At 46.2% G+C, this 19,216-nt stretch overlaps 1 protein-coding gene across 4 annotated transcripts in view; it reads left to right on the forward strand.

Annotated features, from left to right (window-relative positions):
• The first annotated feature begins 289 nt into the window (after positions 1-289).
• Positions 290-19,216, forward strand: part of PEBP4 (phosphatidylethanolamine binding protein 4) — a 215,863-nt gene continuing 196,936 nt past the window's right edge. Inside the window, exons 1-3 of one of the 4 annotated variants that reach the window (XM_043561679.1) lie at positions 386-498; positions 12,421-12,631; positions 12,718-12,854. In XM_043561679.1, the coding sequence (XP_043417614.1) occupies positions 12,724-12,854 (131 nt within the window). In that variant the 5' untranslated portion in view covers positions 386-498; positions 12,421-12,631; positions 12,718-12,723. Of the gene's footprint in view, positions 499-12,420; positions 12,632-12,717; positions 12,855-19,216 lie in introns of all 4 variants that reach the window. The other 3 variants (XM_043561690.1, XM_043561688.1, XM_043561674.1) reach the window with 3 other exon arrangements.

The following is a 19,216-nucleotide window of genomic DNA, read 5'->3' on the forward strand; positions in this document are numbered from 1 at the left end:
GTTTGTGTCTATCTGTGACTCTGGTCTCAATAGTTTCTCTCTTTATTCTTCCATAGCCATCTCTTTGTGCATCTCTGGTGTCTCTTCAGCCTGTCTCACAGTGTATCCTGAAAGGTAGGAGAAATGGTAAGAGAATTGTCTCCAACTCCATGATTTTTGCTCTTGACTTTAGAATCCTTGGAAAAGGGAATGCTGGAAAACCCACCTATTCTTCTTTTCCTATTCTTACCCACTCCTCATGTTAGCTGCTTCCTGGAACTTCCTGGAACTTTCCCCAACTGCCTCCCCAACGGCCAACTGCTGCCTCCTCTCCTGGCACTCCAGGAGCCTCTCCCAAAACTCCCATACTCTCAACACTGGCAGACCCTGATCACCTTAAGGGCCCAATCTCTGGGGCATCCTGGAGGGAACTTGCTCCCCACCTTGTCCAGCCCAGAAACCTGCCAAGATTTCCCACCTCCCTGCAGCCACTGCCCAATAGCTCCTACACTGCTCTGGGTAAGTGAAAGGGGCTCTTCACTCCAGTCGATGCGAGGAAGGGACTTTCCATAAGGACCAGACAGACAGACAGAGACAGAGAGAATGAGAAGTTCTCAGGGATGAGAACTGTGGCCTAGAGAATTTAAGAGAACTAGTGTTTAGGTCATATTTCTGATTTCTTTACCCTTGTATGGTTTGAGGCCATTACTCAGGGCATTTCTGCATGGTTGTGTTTGAGCATCAAACATTTATCTAACTTTCCCAGAAAGGACTCCTTGGCACATTTCTCACTACTAGAGTCCTGGACTGGGATTAGCGTTGCCAATTTCCGTTCAGCTAGGTCTTACTTCTAACAGACTTAGAAGTTTCTTTCCTTTGCGAGGTCCTGATTTCATCCTCCAAGGAAGAAGAATTCCTCTTTCTTCTCATGTGAAGACATGTAGGCAGAACTAGAAATGCAATCTGTGCACCAAAGGAGGGGAGGAGGGTAAATCCACAGCTCCAGTGGGCTCTACATTCAATGCTCACCTCCACGAGGACAGACAGAATATTCATTCTTCTGAGGATGATATGGCAGCAAATGAACCTGGAAAATGCTACCATTTCATAGCGTATCTGGGCCTTTCCGTTCTGTGGATGAAGTGAGTCATTAATACATACATCATAAGGCTGAGGCAGTGAGCTTATTAGGTCAACAGTGGTTGCTGAGACCAACAAGCTGGGGTTCTCAGAGAGGAGACTTCATGTTCCTGGAGTGAAGTGGCCCAAGCCCCCAACTTCTGGTTGGAGGTCCAGCAGAAACCTTGGATAAAATGAGTGTTTGGGTCAGGGGCCAGAGCTGGGCTTATCTCATAGACACTCTCCTAGTCTCCTCACTCTTGGGAAACATAACTACTAGAAAATTCAACTCTGGAGCTCTCTCTGCCACTGCCCCCTTGCCCCACCCCTGTCAATACCACCAGTTCCTGCGTTTTCTGTTTGAGAAGTTAAAGATTTATAGTTCAAAATGTGACTAGAAGGAGAGCAAGCATTTCTTAAAATAACAACAAAAGTTACATTCTGATACTTTTACATTCTAAGACAGTTTCCACATTGGTCATCTGAAATGAAAGTTACATAAAAGGCAACATTTTCTAGTGGAGAACTAAAAGACTTTAGGAGACTTTGTGGTCGTTTTCTACTCTTTACATATGAAAGACAACAAAAGGCTAGAATATTCTGTTTGCAACATATTGTTTTTGAATGTGCCTGCTTGCTTATTTTTTAAGTGTCTACTCTATTGAAAGTACTGTGGGGGGTACAGAAACAATTAGGGTGCTCACAGGATGAAATATCTGCACAGGAAACTAAAACAGAAAGAAGATATCACTGAATGCTATTAAGGGAGAAACAAACACTGCCCCTGAAACTGAAGTGAGACACATATTAAATTTGTGGAGGCCTATGTCCACCCCTCTTTCCCTTATTTTCTTCCTTATTTATTTTAAAAAAATTGAATGTTTATTTATTTTTGATAGAACACAAGGGGGGGAGGAGAAGAGAAAGAGTAAGACACAGAATCTGAAACAGGCTCCAGGCTCTGAGCTGTCAGCACAGAGCCCGACGCGGGGCTCGAACACACAGACCATGAGATCATGACCTGAGCTGAAGTCAGTCGCCCAGCCGCCCAGCCAGCTGACTGAGCCACCCAGGCTCCCCTCCTCCCTTATTTAAATGGTAATAGAGCACCTGCTGTTTCTCAGGCACTGTGCTAGGTGCCAGACACAGCACTTCACAGGACACATATGGTTCTTCCTCCATAAAGGTAACAGTCTAGTGGTAGATAAGCACAAGTAAATGACAAATAAAAATGGCTGGATACATACTATCATGGTGGAAGACTGTATGTGGGTAGCAGAGGATATCTAAGAAGGTTCACTGAAGGAAGGTTCACTGATGTTTAAATAACACCTGAAGGATAAGCAAAAGCCATCTGGGTCATGTGGTGGAAGAGAATGGCTCTCCTTACAGAGAGAACAGCTTGTACAAAGGCCTTAGAGTCAGAGAGAGTATAGCCAATTGGGAATGTGGAAAGTAGTCTATACAGGCTGATCAAGTGGTCTACACAGTGAGGAGAATGGATTAAGTCAGTTTTCTAAAGTGGGCTCTATAAATCACTGGTTCCTTGGTGTATTGTGTGTGTGTGCACTAAAATATATATAAAATTTACCATTTTAACTCTTTTTAATTACATTCACAATGTTGAGACTTTATCACCCTATGTATTTCCAAAACATTCATTACCCCAACAAAAAGTCTGTAACTATTAAGCAGTAACTCCTTACTGTGAGAAAATAAGTTTCTGTTGCTTAAGCCACCCAGTCTGTGATATGTCGCTATGGCAGCACTGACAAACTAATACATTCATCTTGTTCCAGATCTTTGGGAAAAATTTTTGAGTCTTTCACCATTGAGTATGTTAGCTATGGATAGTCCATATATGGCCTTTAGCATATTGAGGCTGTTGAGTTTTTATCAAGTTTTTATGAGTTTGTTGAGTGTTTATCAAGAAAGTTGTTGAATTTTGTCAAATGCTTTTTCTGCATCAAGTGAGATAATCATGTGGATTTTTTCCTTCATTCTGTCAATGTGGTGTATTATATTGGTTGATGTTCATGTGTCGAACCCTTCTTCCATTCCAGGAACAACTTTTACTTGGTCATGTTGTATAATCCTGTTAATATGCTTCTGAATGCAGTTTGCTAGGGTTTTTACATTAATAGGCATAATGAATATTGGTCTTTAGTTTTCCTTTCTTGTAATGTCTTTGTCTGGTTTTGGTATTGGAGTAATGTTAGCCTGACAAAATTACTTAAGACATATTCCCTCCACTTTAATTTTTTGAGTTTGTAGTGACATGTTTTTATTCCCTTTTTATTTCTTTTTGGTATATTCTATGGGTATATTTTGTGGGTATCATGACTATCATATATAACAACTTAAAATTATAACAATCTAATTTAAATTGGTACCAGCTTACCTCCAATCGCAAAGGATAGCTACACTCCCCTAATTTATGTCACTGATGTTACAGATTACATTTTTATATATCTGTACACTAACAAAGATTTATAATTACTTTTGTGCACTTGTCTTTTAAATCCTATATTTTAAAAAAGTGGAGTTACAATGCAAAATTTATTGGCTTTTATGTTTGCCCATATATTTACCTCTACCTGAGATCTTTATATCTTTATCTAACATCAAGTTACTATCTACTGTCCTTTCATTTCAACCCAAAGGACTCTTATTAGCATTTTTTTTTTTTTTGCAGGGAATCTCTAGTGGCAATGAATTCCCTCAGTTTTTGTTTAACTGGGAATGCTTAATATCTCCCTCATTTTTTAAGGGCAGTTTTGCTGTATATAGAATTTTTGGTTGACAGGTGTCTTCTCTAAATATTTTAAATACAGTTAACCCTTAAATAACATGGGTTTGACCTTCATGGATCCACTTATTTGTGGATTTTTTTCTCTTCCTTGTGGTTTTCTTAATAACATTTTCTTTTCTCTAGCTTACTTTATTGTAAGATTACAGTGTGTAATACGTATAACATCGAAACTGTGTGTTAACCAACTGTTTATGTTATCGGTAAGGGCTCTAGTTGATGGTAGGCTATTAGTACTTAAGTTTTTTTGGGGGGGGGTGTGTTCAAAAGTTATATGCAGATATTTGACTGCATGGGGGTCAGTGCACCTAACCCCTCTGTTGCTTGAAGGTCAACTGTATATCATCCCAATGCCTTCAGCCTCCAGGGTTTCTTCTGAGAAATCAGTTGTCAGTCTTGCAGAGGATACCTTGTACATGACATGTCCCTTTTATCTTGCTGGTTTCAAGATTCATTTTTTGGCATTTAACAGTTTGATTATGTATCTTGGTATGAGTGTGTTTTAGTTTATTCTACTTGGTGTTTCTTGAGCTCTTTGCATTTGCAGATTCATGTGTTTAATCAAATTTGGGAAGTTTTTGGCCATAATTTCTTCAAATAATCCATCTGCTCCCTTCTCTCTTTTCTCCTTCTGGAACTCTCATAATGCATACACCGGTCTACTTGATGGTATCCCATGGGTCTTTTAAGCTCTGTTCATTTTTTTTTCATTGTTTTTTCTTTTTGCTCCTGATCCCAGACTCAATAATTTCAGCATTCTTATCTTTAAATTTATGGATTATTTTTTTCTCCCTGCTCAAATAAGCTATTGAACCCCTATAGTAAATTTATCACTCAGTTATTTTATTTTTTTATCTCTATAATTTGTTTTGTTGGTTTTTATAATTTCTGTACTTTGTTGATATTCTGATTTTGTTCATATACTGTTTCACTGTCTTCCTGATTTCCTTTAGTTATTGATTCATGTTTTTCTTTAGCTCTTTGAGTATATTTAAGACAGTTCTTTTGAAGTCTTTAATAAGTTTGATGTGTGAGCTTTCTCAGGGACAGTTTATGTCAACTTATTTTATTCCTTTGAATGGGCTATGTTTTATTGTTCTTTGTGATTTTTTTGTCGTTGTTGAAAGTTGGGTATTTGAAAGAAGTAGCCACTTTCCCCAGTCTTTTCAGACTGGCTATGTGCCAGAGAAGACCTTCACTGATTAGATGGGCATGGTCTGGGCCCAGGGGTGAACCCAAGATGAGAACTTAAGACCTTCTCTCTTTTTTTTTTTTCTGAGCATGTGTCTTGCCTGGACATGAATGTGGCTTTCTCAATTCCCCCATATACACAGCTTCTTTTAAATGTTGTAATTTCCCCCCAGGAATCTCACCCTAGCTTCTTTTGGGGACTTATATTGTCCTTTAGATGTCTTCATCAATAATGTCTTGCCCCAAGTATCTGAAGATCTGTAGTATCCCTGCAGTTTTCATAAACAATTTCCACTCCTTACTCTCCCTGAGATCTCAGACAAAACAGAGACCAGTACTGCAGGCAATCCCTAGACAGGTTAGAACACTGCAGTAAGGTTTTCTTTGCTCCCTCTGATTTGAGAGAGGAAATTGGTAACTGGGCTTCAGTGTCCTCTAAACCAAGACTGGATTATTCTGGGGACAGTGTAGGGGCAAAGACAAGTGAAAATGCCATGTAATTTCTTACCATATTGAAGGCAACGCTTCCTTGACTGAGAATTCACTTGGTTGCTCTCGATCTTTGACTGTTTTCCAGAGCTCACAGCTCAGCCAGCTTTGGGAGTTTAATTTGTTTTGTTAGTTAGCTGGTTTGGTTTTGGGTTGTGTGTGCATGTGTGTGTGTGTGTTTTGAAGTTTCCATAGAGGAATGAGAGCTTGGAGCTTCCCAGTACATCATCTTGCTGATGTGACCTGGCTGTTTTTTCTTTAAACAGCTTTATTAAGATATATTTCACATACCACACAGTTCACCAAATTTTACAGTATAATTTAAATATGTATAATTTAATGTTTTTTAAAGTGCATAATTCAATAGTTTTTAGTATATTTACAGAAATGTGCTATCACCACTACAATGTTAGAACATTTTCATTACCTCCAAAATAAACCCTATACCTTTCAGCTATCACCCCCATCTCCCCTATTCACTCACCTGCCCACCCGCAGCTCTAGGCAACCACTAATCAATTTTCTGTCCATGTATATATACCTGTTCTGGACATTTCATATAAAAGGAATCATACAATATGTGTTCTTTTGTGACAGGCTTCTTTCACTTAGCACAATATTTCCCCACATTCCCCTGCCCCAGGGTCTGTAGAAGGCACAAGGTACTGAGAAGATAAGCGGGAGTGGTGAGCAGCAAGGGTACACAATGGAGCAGGCAGACTGGTTCAAAACTGGAGTTACATCCAACAGCCACAACATGAAGAGGATGGAAAAAAAGATGGTGGTGAGTGAATAGTAGAAGCAAAGATTCACAGGAAACTAAGCACCAGAGAAAAGCAAGTCAGAATAAGTAAAGAAAAAGGACAGTGGTCAAGGGATTGGAGTTCAGAATAAGAAGAAAGACTGAGTGTCGTGGGAATAGCAAAGTGAGAGAAAAAGAAGAGGTTGTTATCAGAATAGCTTCTTGAATTTAAGATTTTAGGGATGGAATGTTTTTTAGTGATGACAGTGTCCAAGAAGTTGCCATCAGAAAAGAGGCTGGAGAGGAGGGCAGAGAAGGTGTTGGAAGAAGATATGGATGTCACCCAGTGTTGACATCAAGACTTGGAACAGGGGGAAAGTTTCCATGCCAAGTAACAATGTCTTCAGTGAGAAAGGAGTGATAAGAAGGCAGATAATACCAATTAGGATTGATTCAGATGGAGTAAGCCTCAAGAAGTGTAGATTTTGACAAGAGGACTGAAGAGTCATGGTATAGACGCAGCAATGGGGAATGAAGTGCTAGTCAATCTTACCTCCCAGTCCCCAGACATGTCGGGGGTGAGAAACTGAGCATTCCACACTTTGAAGAACTTCAAGAGAAGCAACTTTTCAAGGGTCAGGGAGATTCGGGTTATGGCAAGAGGTGGAGGTGAAGGGATATCAATGGGGAAAGCAAAGTCGTTTCAGCAAATGATGTTGGGCCAATTGGATAGCTACATGCAAAAGAGTGGAATTGGACCTCTAACACAACATATAAAAATTAAGTCACAATGGATTGATGATGTAAATGTAAGAGCTAAGATTGGAAAACTTTTGGAAGAAAACGTAGGGGAAAATCTTCATGACATTGGATTTGTGATAATTTCTTGGATATTTTTTGGATATTTCTTGGATAATTTCTTGGATACCAAAAGCACAGACAACAAAAGAAAAGATAAATAAACCATACTTCACTGAAATTAAAAACTTTTCTGCATCAAAGTACACAATCAAAAAAATAAAAAGACGACCCATAGAAGAGGAGAAAATGTTTACAAATCAAATATCTGATGAAGGCCTATGATTTTTGGCACCAATCCCAATGTGTGAGTTTTTTCTCTACATCAAGAAATTCTCTAACACTAGCTGGATGTCCTACAATTCAACTCAATTCTGACACTATTTACCTGGAGATACCATTAGATCCCACAGGATAAGGGCTTGGTCCTACAAGACTGTTCCCTTACCCTCAGGTGCCAATTTTAACTCCAGACTATTACCTGAGCTTCTGGCCTACCAGCTGTAGATTAGAGGTTCCGACAACCTCCTCCTTGGGTTCAATTAATTTGTTAGAGTGGCTCACGGAACTCAGAGAAACATTTGACTTACTAGATTACTAGTTTATTACAAAAGGATGTAACTCAGAAACAGCCAGATAGAAGAGATGCATAGGTCAAGGTATGTAAGAAGGGGCACAGAGCTATTCTCTCTGAGTTGTATCCTTTCCCCAAATCTCCAAGTGTTCACTAACCTGGAAGCTCTCCTCACCTCTATCCTTTTGAGTTTTTAATGGAGGTCTCATTACATAGGTATGATTGACTAAATCACTGGACATTGATGATTGATTCCACTTCCAGCGCCCCTCCTCTCCCTGAAGGTGGAGAAGGAGAATTAAAAGTCCCAAACCTCCAATCATATGGTTGATTTCACTGGCAACCAGCCCCCATCTTTTTAGGTGCTTTCCAAAAGTTACCTCATTACCATATAATTAGGTATGGTTGAAAAGGGGTTATTATGAATGTCAAGACATCTTTATCACTCTTATCACTTAGGAAATTCCAAGGGTTTTAGAAGGTCTGTGCAAAAAAATGAGATGAATATCAAATATATATTTTTTATAAATCACAGTGTCTAATATCCAAAATATATAAAGAACTTGTCTAACTCAACAATAAAAAGATAACCTATTTGAAAAGTGGCAAAGGATTTGAATGGATATTTCTCTAAAGAAGATACATAAATAGGCAAAAACTCATGAAAAGATGTTCTACATCATTAGTCATCAGGAAAATGCAAATCAAAACCACATGTAATACCATTTCATGCCCACTCAGATCACTATAATCAAAAAGAAACAATAAGGAGTGCTAGTGAGGATGTGAAGAAATTGGAACCTTCCTTGCTAGTAGAAAGATAAAATATAATGGCCACTTTGGGAGACAGACTGGTAGTTCCTCAAAATGTTATATATGGAATTGTCATATGAGCCAACAATTCTACTCCTGGGCATAACTCAAGAAAATTGAAAGCATATTTTCACACACAAAAACATGTATACAAATGTTTATAATAGCATCGTTCATAATAGCCCCAAATAACCCAATGTCCATCAACTGATGAGTGGGTAAATAAAATGTGGCATATCCATACAATGGAATATTAATTCAGCTATAAAAGATAACGAAGTACTGACAACATGGATGAACCTTGAAAACATGCTGGGTGAAAGAAGCTGGTCACAAGAGAACACATACACAGTTGATCCTTGAACGGCATCGGTTTGAACTGCATGGGTCTACCTATATGTGATTTGTTTACAGTACAGGCCTACAAATGTATTTTCTCTTTCTTATGATTTTCTTAATAATGTTTTCTTTTCTATAGCTTACTGTACTGTAAGAATACATGTAACACAAGATATGTGTTAATCAACTATTTATGCTATCAGCAAGGCTTCCAGACAACACTAGGCTCTCGGTAGTCAAATTTGGGGGGAGTCAAAAGTTATACACAGATTTTCAACTGCACAGGGGATTAGCATCCCTAACTCCCATGCTGTTCAAGGGTCAACTGTAGTATGATTCCATTGAAGAGTAGATTAGTGACTCGGGGGACTGGGAGAGGAAGGAATGGGGACTACCTGCTAATAAGTTCTGCTTTGGGGCTTCTTTTGGGGGTGATGAAAATGTTCTGGAATTAGGTAGTGATGATGGTTGTGCTACTTTGTGATGGTTGCACAACCTTTAGTGATTTTTATACTAAAACCACTGAATTGTACATGTTAAAAGGGTGGATTTAATGGTGTGTGAATCTCAATTTCTTAATGAAAACGAAAGAAAAAGAGCGAGGGGGGATTCAGTTACTGTAGTTCAGAGATTCCAGAGGGCACATGTGGAAAGGTTTTGGAGGGAGGGAAAGCATGAGCGGCTGTCTGGATAAAGAAGGAAGGTAACATCTGGGCAGTGATAGGGGTGAGGGGCTGTTAGGCACAGGAGGCTTGGAAGGATAGAAGGGGGTGGGGATCAAGACTTCTAGGAGCACTGGCCCAGCAGATTCCTGGGTTTGGAGGGATCAAGGCATCTCAGGAAGTCAACAGCCTCTGCCTACCTGATAGTGTTGGGATGTAGTACCAGCCCTGGTGACTAAAGGAAGAGTAGGGGACTCCCAGGGTGGCGACCTCAGGATCTAGAGATGGGAGTTTCCAGAAATAAGGCAGTTGAGAAAAACAGGCTGGCAATGGGAAAGAGACACAGCACCTTCCTGGGCTTGAATGTGGTTCCTAGATCTTGGACTCCACATTTGAAGTGAAGTTCTGTGAATCCCCAAGAGAAAGATCAGATTCGAAAATACCGAGAACCACTGCACTCTGTCAGATCTCTTTGCAAAAACAAGCCAGAGAAGGTTAGATAAATAATCAAACGGGATCCAGGGCCAGGCGCCAACTTGAGTGGTTATTTCCTGCTGATGTTTATTGAGTTGGGAGCTATTAAGTGAAAATAGGACTATCAGAAACAGAGGTGGTGGGTTTGTCAGGCATTCAAACAGTAATTTATTAGACATCTAGACTCGCCAGGCACTGTGCTGGGAATGCTGGATGCAAACTCAGTACAGCCTCCACGAAGCTTGTAGATTGAGGGGCGGGGGAACCACAAGCAAATCTTTAAGCAAGTAATTACAAAAGAATTCATTGCAAGCATATAAGCACAAGGAAAGGAATAAGGAGCTATGATTCTGTATAACAGGAATTTAACAGAAGCTAGGTGTCAGGGCATTTCTCTGAAGAAATGGCATTTTGACTATCCACCAAAAGGGGGTGGGAAGTGAGGGCAGTGCAGAGGATGGCCCTGGGGCAGGAAGGAGCTGGAGGGATGAGCTGGAGTTAAACCTCAAGCAGCGGAGAGTAGAGAGTCACAGCTAGAGAAGCAGGAGGAGCCAGATCATGCAGGCATAGGAGATTCTGGGCTTTGTTCCAAGAACACAGGGAATAGAGGGGGGCAACAGAAGGGAAAGAAGGGCGACAGCCAAGCTCCAAGAGGGGTCAGTAGAGGAGAGTGGTTAATGGTTAAGAAGCAAGTAGTCTGGAAGCAGATGGCATGGGTTCAAATCCCAGGTCTTCCACTTATGACTCATGTGACCAAGGTCCAAGTTAGCTAACCTTTCTGTACCTCAGTCTCCTCCTCTGTAAAATGGGATAAGAATAGCACCTACTCCAAAGGATCATATCATAAGGATTCAATGATAAAAGCTTGCCACATACTGAGTAAGGAAGCATTGCTGACCTGAGCGGACTCAGCAGGAGCAACCCTACCCTGGGGACTCTTCCCCACCTCCAGACAGCGTTTTTTTGTTTTTTGTTTTTTGTTTTTTTTTTTTGGTACTAAGAGCTATTGGTATTGAGGAAAGTTTTGGCTTCTCTAGCGGCTGCCACTTTGAAGATCAGAGTCTCTTGGCCTTTGAAGACCATTCTGGCAGCATTGTCCTTGTGGCTCTGGCTATCCTGTGAGCTCCATGAGAATAGGGGCCATGCTGTCCCTACACCATAGAGCAGACACAGGGCCTGGCACATGGGAGGTGCTCAGTACCTGATAGCGAAATGGATTGGGAATGCATACATGATCGAGCATTCCGTAGGTGAGGGTCATCCCCTCACTGAGGGCCTTAACATAATTTGTTCAATTCCATTCTCACCGCCATCCTGTGAGGAGGCTACTAGGAGGCTCCTGTGAGGAGGCTACACCTCCAGTAGGGAAGATCTGGGGAATGAGTCCTCTGTGGGGGAGCTGTAGTCATACATCAGGGACTCTAATTATTGAGAAGTGTGTTTAATTTATAGCCCCAAAGAAGGGCTTTTTGCTAGAAGTTGGGATCCTGGAGGCAGGAATTCAATTGGAAAGCCAGCTATGCTGAAATAGTTTCTGTAAAGCTTAAGCTGTGTAAACTTTATAGCTATGATCTCATCTTCCTTAGCAAGGCACGGGAGCGACGGGTCATTATACTTGTTTATGAAAGGGAGAAATGGTGCATCTTAGAGAGGCATAGTCCCCACCCCCCCTACCCAAGCAGCCTGGCGGGGCTCAGAGCAGAACACGGGAGTCCTCAGTTCCCAGCTGCTAGAACATTCCCCAGCACACCCCCACACCCCATCTCAGAGAAGACAGAGCACAGATCAACTGGAAAGGCCGTGGGAGAACTGCCTGTGATCTTCCCCTGCCCTCTCTGGTTCCAATCAGAGTCCCACACACAACTTCCTACAGGCTGCTCCCCCCTTCCGCCCAGCCGGCACCTCACCGGCACCGTGCAAGCTGCTCCCTTCCCCAGCAGCCCTGCCGGTTTCTTCTTCAGAGACTATTATTTTGGGAGACTGCTGAGTTCAGCACTGCTGCAAGGTGCAGTCGGAGGAGCCCTTCTGTCCTCAGCTGGCCCTTTGGAGCTGGCCTCGGGGCCAGGGCGGCCCTAAGTGCGGCAGCCCTTCCTGCACAGGGTCACTGCACCCAACCACCGACCGTCCGTCAGCCCCAAGGCTGTCAAGGCAGGTGGCGCGGGAACTGTGGGCAGAAGAAGCAGAGCTGTCTCCGGCACACAGCCCAGCCCAACCCCTGCTCCTGGATAAACAACCAAGGTCTTGCTCTTGCAGGCTCCCGGGAACCCGCCCCCAGCTTAAAGCCTGGGGTCATCAGCTTCCCAGAGTTTGCCTTAAAGCCAAAGAAGCAGGCTGGCCCATGGCCCACTGATCACACACGGGGCGAGTGGTGGGGGACAAGATGAGGATCTGGGTGGGGTGAGAGGCTTATATAAGCCCTTCTGCTTCGCAGCTTGCTCTCTGCCCTGGCAGCCGAGATTAGAGGACAGCAAAGCCTTGCTCTGACAGAGGAGGGGCCTCAGCCAGGACTGCAAATTGAGCCCGGGTTGGAGTAGGCCCAGGTCCTCCCAAGGTATTTGTGTCCGGGTGGCAGATTAGCTGCGGGAGCCCAGGCAGCTGCCTGCCCTTCTCCTTCTGCTTACCAGAGGTCTCTGTTCCTCCAAGTGAGTCCCCTGGGGTGGGGGCCACAGGGTGAGAAGGGCGCCCCCTGCAGAGGGCCCCGCCGCTCTAAAAGTCCCTTGTGTTCCAGGTATCCATGGGCTGGACAATGAAGCTGGCCACGGCGGCACTGTTTCTGGGTATCACAATGGTGGTCCCCAGACACGAGGAGGACGGCGACATGTGTATGTACGAGGCCCTGTCTGACACCGATGCTGTCCTCTGCAAGTAAGGCTGGTGGGGCCCGGGAAGCAACCAGGCAGGGCAATGGGGGTTGAGATCTCCAGGAGGGGTGTTTGCAGAACCAGGGAGCATTTTCTCCTAAGTGGCCTTCGTGGGCAGGTAGAAAATCACTGAGCCCTGGAGACCACCTCAATGGAGGCCAGCATTAAGGGAAGAACTGGAGACAGGCTCCTACCTTCCAGACGGTGGTCTCCCGGACCCAGAGGGTATATACAGATACAGTCAGCTCCCCTTTATACTCCAGGGGGGGCCTCCAAACCTGAGGGGCTGGCCTCACCCTCCCTGCTGGCACCCAAGAGAGACCATCCCTCCCCACAGCCTGGAATGCTCCCTTCCCCCAACAAAGAGGCATTTTATTTTTTTTTTAATTTTTTTTTCAACGTTTATTTATTTTTGGGACAGAGAGAGACAGAGCATGAACGGGGGAGGGGCACAGAGAGAGGAAGACACAGAATCCGAAACAGGCTCCAGGCTCTGAGCCATCAGCCCAGAGCCTGACGCGGGGCTCGAACTCACGGACCGCGAGATCGTGACCTGGCTGAAGTCAGACGCTTAACCGACTGCACCACCCAGGCGCCCCAAAAGAGGCATTTTAAAGAACAGTGGCAGTCCACAGAGGGTGTGGGATTGGACTCTCCCTGTGTGAGAAGTGGCTGTTTGCTTTTCAGTAAGAAGGCCCTGGGAGTGTGGGGCAGGTGGGCCTTTAAGGAGCGTGGCCACTGGGTGTTGTCTAGAGAGGAGGCTGGGCCTCAGAGGCGGGCTTTTTCCCTTCTGAGGACCCAAGCTCCTCCTGCCTGTGTCAGAGTTCAGCTCTCTCCTCACTGACTGCCCATTAGAAAAGCCAGTCTTAATTGTCCTGGGCTCGTGGTTCATCCTGAGGGCTGCCCAGGCCGCTTTGCTGCCAACCCCTCTGCCAGTTTGGTGACAAAGGAGCCTGGCATCCCACTGAAGCCATCGGAAGTGAGAGAGGATGGAAGAACTCTTACTTCCTGCTCTGCCTCCTTGGGTACACTTGAATTCTTACAAATGTTAACTTTTAGAAAGATAAATACATGTTTTCCCTGAAAAAGTTAGGTAGTTAAAACCCCTCCCTCTCCCAAAAGCTAACACACATTTTGCTCTGTGCTCTTATCAGTACATTTTTAAAACTCTGGCCAAACAGTTCTAAATGCAGTTTTGAGTGGGAGGAGCGAACACGGCTGCATCTCACATGTGGGCTCCAGTCCTCTAGGTACTCTGCTGAGCGGAGCCTTCCTGGGGGTGGGTAGCCATTTAACTCTGGTAGGGCAGAAGATCAAGTCCCCATGAGCCCGGGAGGTCAGCTGGGCGGGGCCACAATAAGGCCCCATTTTGGAGTGCCTCCGTGCTTCCCATGTTCACTGCGGCACACTTAGAAAATGACCATGTGCGTGGTCACTGGGGGCGGCCCATCTGGGCCCCGGCTGCCCTAGGCTCTGCCCTGCAGACATCCACACGCTGGTGCCCTGGGGGCCTGTGCACTATGGTACGCCTGAGCGCTCTGGGGCATCCATTGTATGCCAGGAGTTCCGCTGGTGCCTAGACTCCTTGGCTCATTTCGCGGTTATCACGAACCCACCAGGTACGTATCACCATCCTCATATTGCAGACGAGGAATCCCCAAGATTAAAGAACCGGTCCACAGAGCTCACACACCTCGCCAGTGGCAGAGCCTGGATTCAGCCCCCCTTGTTTGGCTCTACACTCAATGCCCTTTCCCCACCTGCCTTTGGAGCTTCTCAAACTTGAGTGAAGGGGAGCTGTCTCAGGGCACTTGGGCTGCTATAACAAAGTGCTAGGGCAAGGTGCCTTATGAACAGCAGAAATTTACTTCTTCTCCTCCTGGAGGTTGCGAAGTCCCAGATCAAGGTGGCAGCAGTTTCCATGTCTGGTGAGAACCTGCTTCCTGATTCACAGATGGCTGTCTTCCCACTGTCCCCTCACACAGTGGAAGGCCCCTCCCGGACGCCCCACCTCATAATGTCATCACACAAGGGGGCTGGGATTCGGCATATGAATTCTGGGGGAGGAGCAACTGCAACTCACTCCATTACAGGAGGTACTCTCAGGACTCCCTGGAGTCCACCAGGAGACCCCCAGCTTGAGAAACACAAACTTGCCACACTAAGGTTGTGTGCTAGGAAATGACTGGTTATAAACCGTCACTGCAGGGGCGCCTGGGTGGCGCAGTCGGTTAAGCGTCCGACTTCAGCCAGGTCACGATCTCGCCGTCCGGGAGTTCGAGCCCCGCGTCAGGCTCTGGGCTGATGGCTCGGAGCCTGGAGCCTGTTTCCGATTCTGTGTCTCCCTCTCTCTCTGCCCTTCCCCCATTCATGCTCTGTCTCTCTCTGTCCCAAAAATAAATAAACGTTGAAAAAAAAAATTTAAACCGTCACTGCAAAAGGGGAGGTTTGTCTTTATTACCTCTGAAGGCCTTTGTTGGTAAAAGATCATCACTAACTGAGAACACATCATGGATACGTCAGACCCCTGAGGAGAGATCAGGATGTCCTGTGCCAGGGCCCCCTCACCTGACCTCTTCAAGAGATCTCCCCACCCCCCAAGAAGCCACTCCTCTCATTATTAGGTAGAGTCTAATAGAGAGAGAGAGAGAAAAAAAAAAAAAATATATATATATATATATTATATATATATTTAGAGAGAGAGAGAGAGGGGGGCGCCTGGGTGTTTCAGTCGGTTAAATGTCCTACTTCAGCTCAGGTCATGATGTCACAGTTCATGGGTTCAAGCCCCGCATTGGGCTCTGTGCCGACAGCTCAGAGCCTGGAGCCTGCTTTGGATTCTGGGTTTCCCTCTCTCTCTGTTCCTCACCCCTTCGTGCTCTCTCTCTCTCTCAAAAATAAATAAACATTAAAAAAGTTTTTAGAGAGAGAGAACGCACACCTGACCACATGCACAAGTGGGGGAGGGGCGGGGGGGGAGGATCTTAGGCAGGCTCCGAGCTCAGTGCTGAGCCTGATGCAGGGCTGGATCCCAGGACTTTGGGATCATGACCTGAGCCCAAATCAAGAGTCAGACGCTCAACCAACTGAGCCACCCAGGCATCCCGAATAGGGAATTTTTGAAGTCAGGCCTTAACACCTGAGGGTATTAATCTAGAAAGGAGGAAGTTCATGTACAGGGACAAGCAGTAGGAAGACACCATTAAGGGAAAAGCTCTTCCGGGGTTACAGCTTACCGACCCCTGACAAAACCCTGAGATCAGAACTCAGGTTCAGTCTCAGCAGCGAGAGAACGACAGTCTAACCCACACCCTGTGGGTGCGTCTATTCAACAACGCCCTCCCGCTGTGTCAGCTCCCCTGGCTGGGAGCCCCCCCTCCCCCCCCACCCCGCCAAAGCCCTCTGGCCTGTGCTGAAAGCCCCCCCCCCTCAGAAGCTGCATACCCACTCGAGGCAGGGGTTGCCTTTCTTTAACTTCACCCCATCCCGTCTAGTGTTGTCCTGCACACTGCATGGAACGAGTCTAGCTCCTCTTCCTCTTTTTTTTTTTTTTTTTTTTTTAATGTTTATTTATTTTTGAGAGACAGAGAGATAGAGCAAGAACAGGGGAGGGCAGAGACAGAGGGAGACACAGAATCTGAAGGGGACTCCGGGCTCCGAGCTGTCAGCACAGAGCCTGATGTGGGGCTGGAACCCACGAAGTGGGAGATCATGACCTGCGCTGAAGTTGGATACGTAACTGAACCACCCAGGCGCGCCTAGTTTCTCTTCCTCTTGAGTCTCCTTCAGACGTTGGGGGGTTACGCTGCCTGCCTCCACCCGCAGCTCTTCTCAGCTGGGCTCCCATCTTCATCGTCAGTTCCTCCTCGGGGGGCCTTGGTTCTGGGCCCCACTTCCGCGAGCGGAGGCTGGAGACAGACCCATTGCTCTTTTCCAAAGGTGGCGCCCCACACTTTGACACCGAGAACTGTGTGCCCACCGAGCCCCCTCAGACCTCTGTCCAGGTAGCCTCACCTCCATGGGCCTGCTTGTCAACCTCGCTTTTAGGCCACTAGAATTCTGAGCCCTTTCCACAGGTATAGCCCGGGAGACATCTCTCTCTGATCCGCATCTTACAAAGCTGAGGGTACTTGGGTCACTACTAATCGGAAGCCTGGAGACACAAAGTGACTCCCTAGGGAAGCTGTGTGGCGCAGCAGACGGCAGACAAGCCGCTGGAGTAGTTCTCCACCGCTGCACAAGTCACCCCAAACGTGGCGGCCACTCACACTTGTGTCCCATTTGCTCTGGGCAGCGCCCGGCTGGGCAGCAAGGGCTCACCCGCGGCCGCGGCCTTGTCTGCAGAGTGGACTGGCTGGGGCGGGGTGCTCTGCTCCCGAGCTCGCTAATGTGGGTGTTGACAGGCCTCGGGCCCTTGCCATGTGGCCTCTCCGTGGGGCTGTTCACCACACAGCGGAGGCTTCCCACAGAGCCAGGATCTCAGGGGCAGAGCCTGTGAGACAAGCCACAGTCTTCTTATAACGTGATCTTGGAAGTGACATCCCGCGCTGCTGCCGGATCTGCTCTGTTAGAATCAAGTCACTAAATCCAGCCCCCGCTCAAGGGGAGGGGGGCTCCCACCAGGATGGGAGGACCAGGAGGCGGGGATCTCTGGGGACATGACGCTGGCTGCCTGCCACACCCATGTCCCTGTCCCCGTAGTTCACCAATGATGAGACCCTGTGCTAGTTCCTTAATTTTCTTTTGGGCCTCGGTTTACTCATTTGGGAGATAAGAATAATGATAACAGCCGCTTTGAGGCATTGTAGGAAATGAAATAATGCCCATCATGCCATTCCCTTCCCTCCACCCCATCCCCCACCCCGCCCCCAAAGCAATGTGAGATAGTGACCACGCTGGGACCAGAGCCCCCTGCCCCTTCCCCCGCCCTCTCAGGTGCCTCTTGGTCTTGTGAAGTTGACCAGGAAATGTCCCAAATCTGGGGATGGAGATAGAATGTGTCCCATGTGAAGTACCCCACGAGCAGGAAGGGCACCGCAGGAAGATGGCACAAGGTGTCAAGTGTATTCTAACTAAGTTTAATTTTGGATTCAGTTCATCTCAGGCCTGTCCAGATCTTTCTTTAGGCTGATTTGATCATCTGTTACTTTTTGTTTTTACACTTATTTATTTTTGAGGGAGGGAGAGAGCGTGAGGGGCAGAGAGAGGGAGACACAGAATCCCAAGTAGGCTCCGGGCTCTGAGCTGTCATCACAGAGCCCGACGTGGGGGGTTGAACTCATGAACTGTGAGATCATGACCTGAGTCAGAGTCGGACACTTAACCAACAGAGCCATGCAGGCACTGCAAGCATGTTAGGTTTTTTTTTCTTTTTAACATTTATTCATGTTTTTTGAAAGGCAGAGAGAGACAGAGCGCGAATGGAGGAGGGGCAAAGAGAGAGGGAGACACAGAAACAGAAGCAGGCTCCAGGCTCTGAGCTGTCAGCACAGAGCCCAATGCGGGGCTCGAACTCACAGACCGTGAGATCATGACCTGAGGGGAAGTTGGCCACTTAACCGACTGAGCCACCCAAGCGACCCCCATCTGTTAATTTTAATCAACGACCAATTTGATCGTTGTTATTAATCAACTTTGTGCCACTCACAATTCAAATAAATTTGCTTTCTGTGTCCTGATCCAAGCCTTCGGTAAAACTGCTGAACAGAACAGAGGCCTGCACACGGCCCCCTGGCATGGCCTGCTGTGTGGAGTAACATGTAGTTTTCAGATGCTGGGCTGGCAGTGCCCTGTGGTGTGACAGGGGCTGGCAGCAGGGACCTAATCCCTGGTCCCCTGACACCTACCCTTTAGGCCCACTCACCAAACATCAGCTTGCTGATTTTGATTAACTGTTTAAACATTTGCAGCAATTCTACCAGGATAAAATAAGGAAACCCATTCGTTTCCTGGGAAAGGCCTCTGTGTTCCTCCGTTTCCATCCTTCCTGCCCTGTGGCCTTTCCCAGTCCGGGCTATGTGCTGACTCTCCATCTCTCTGCCAGTGGAGGGTCCCCTCTCTCAGCCTTGGGTCTCGCCAGCTGCAGTGGCAGGGAGCTGTTTGGCAGAACAACCAAAATGTTGCCGGGAAGAAAAATGAAAACCCGTCCTCTAAAACTTGTTCAAAAGCCATTCAAACCATGGCCTCCAAAGGAATTACTGTAAACTTGCCAAGAGGTAGAAGAAACAAGTGTGCTCAGCAAACCGGAAGTTCAGCTAACTGGCCTGAGGCTGGCTTGGGGGGGGTGGGGTGCTGGCCCACAGGACGTCCTGTGTCTGCTCGGTGTTGCAGGCTCTGGCCCTCAGGAGCCACTGGAAGGGTGGGACA

The sequence above is a fragment of the Prionailurus bengalensis genome, chromosome B1 (assembly GCF_016509475.1).
Source record: "Prionailurus bengalensis isolate Pbe53 chromosome B1, Fcat_Pben_1.1_paternal_pri, whole genome shotgun sequence".
Taxonomy (NCBI): Eukaryota; Metazoa; Chordata; class Mammalia; order Carnivora; family Felidae; genus Prionailurus; species Prionailurus bengalensis.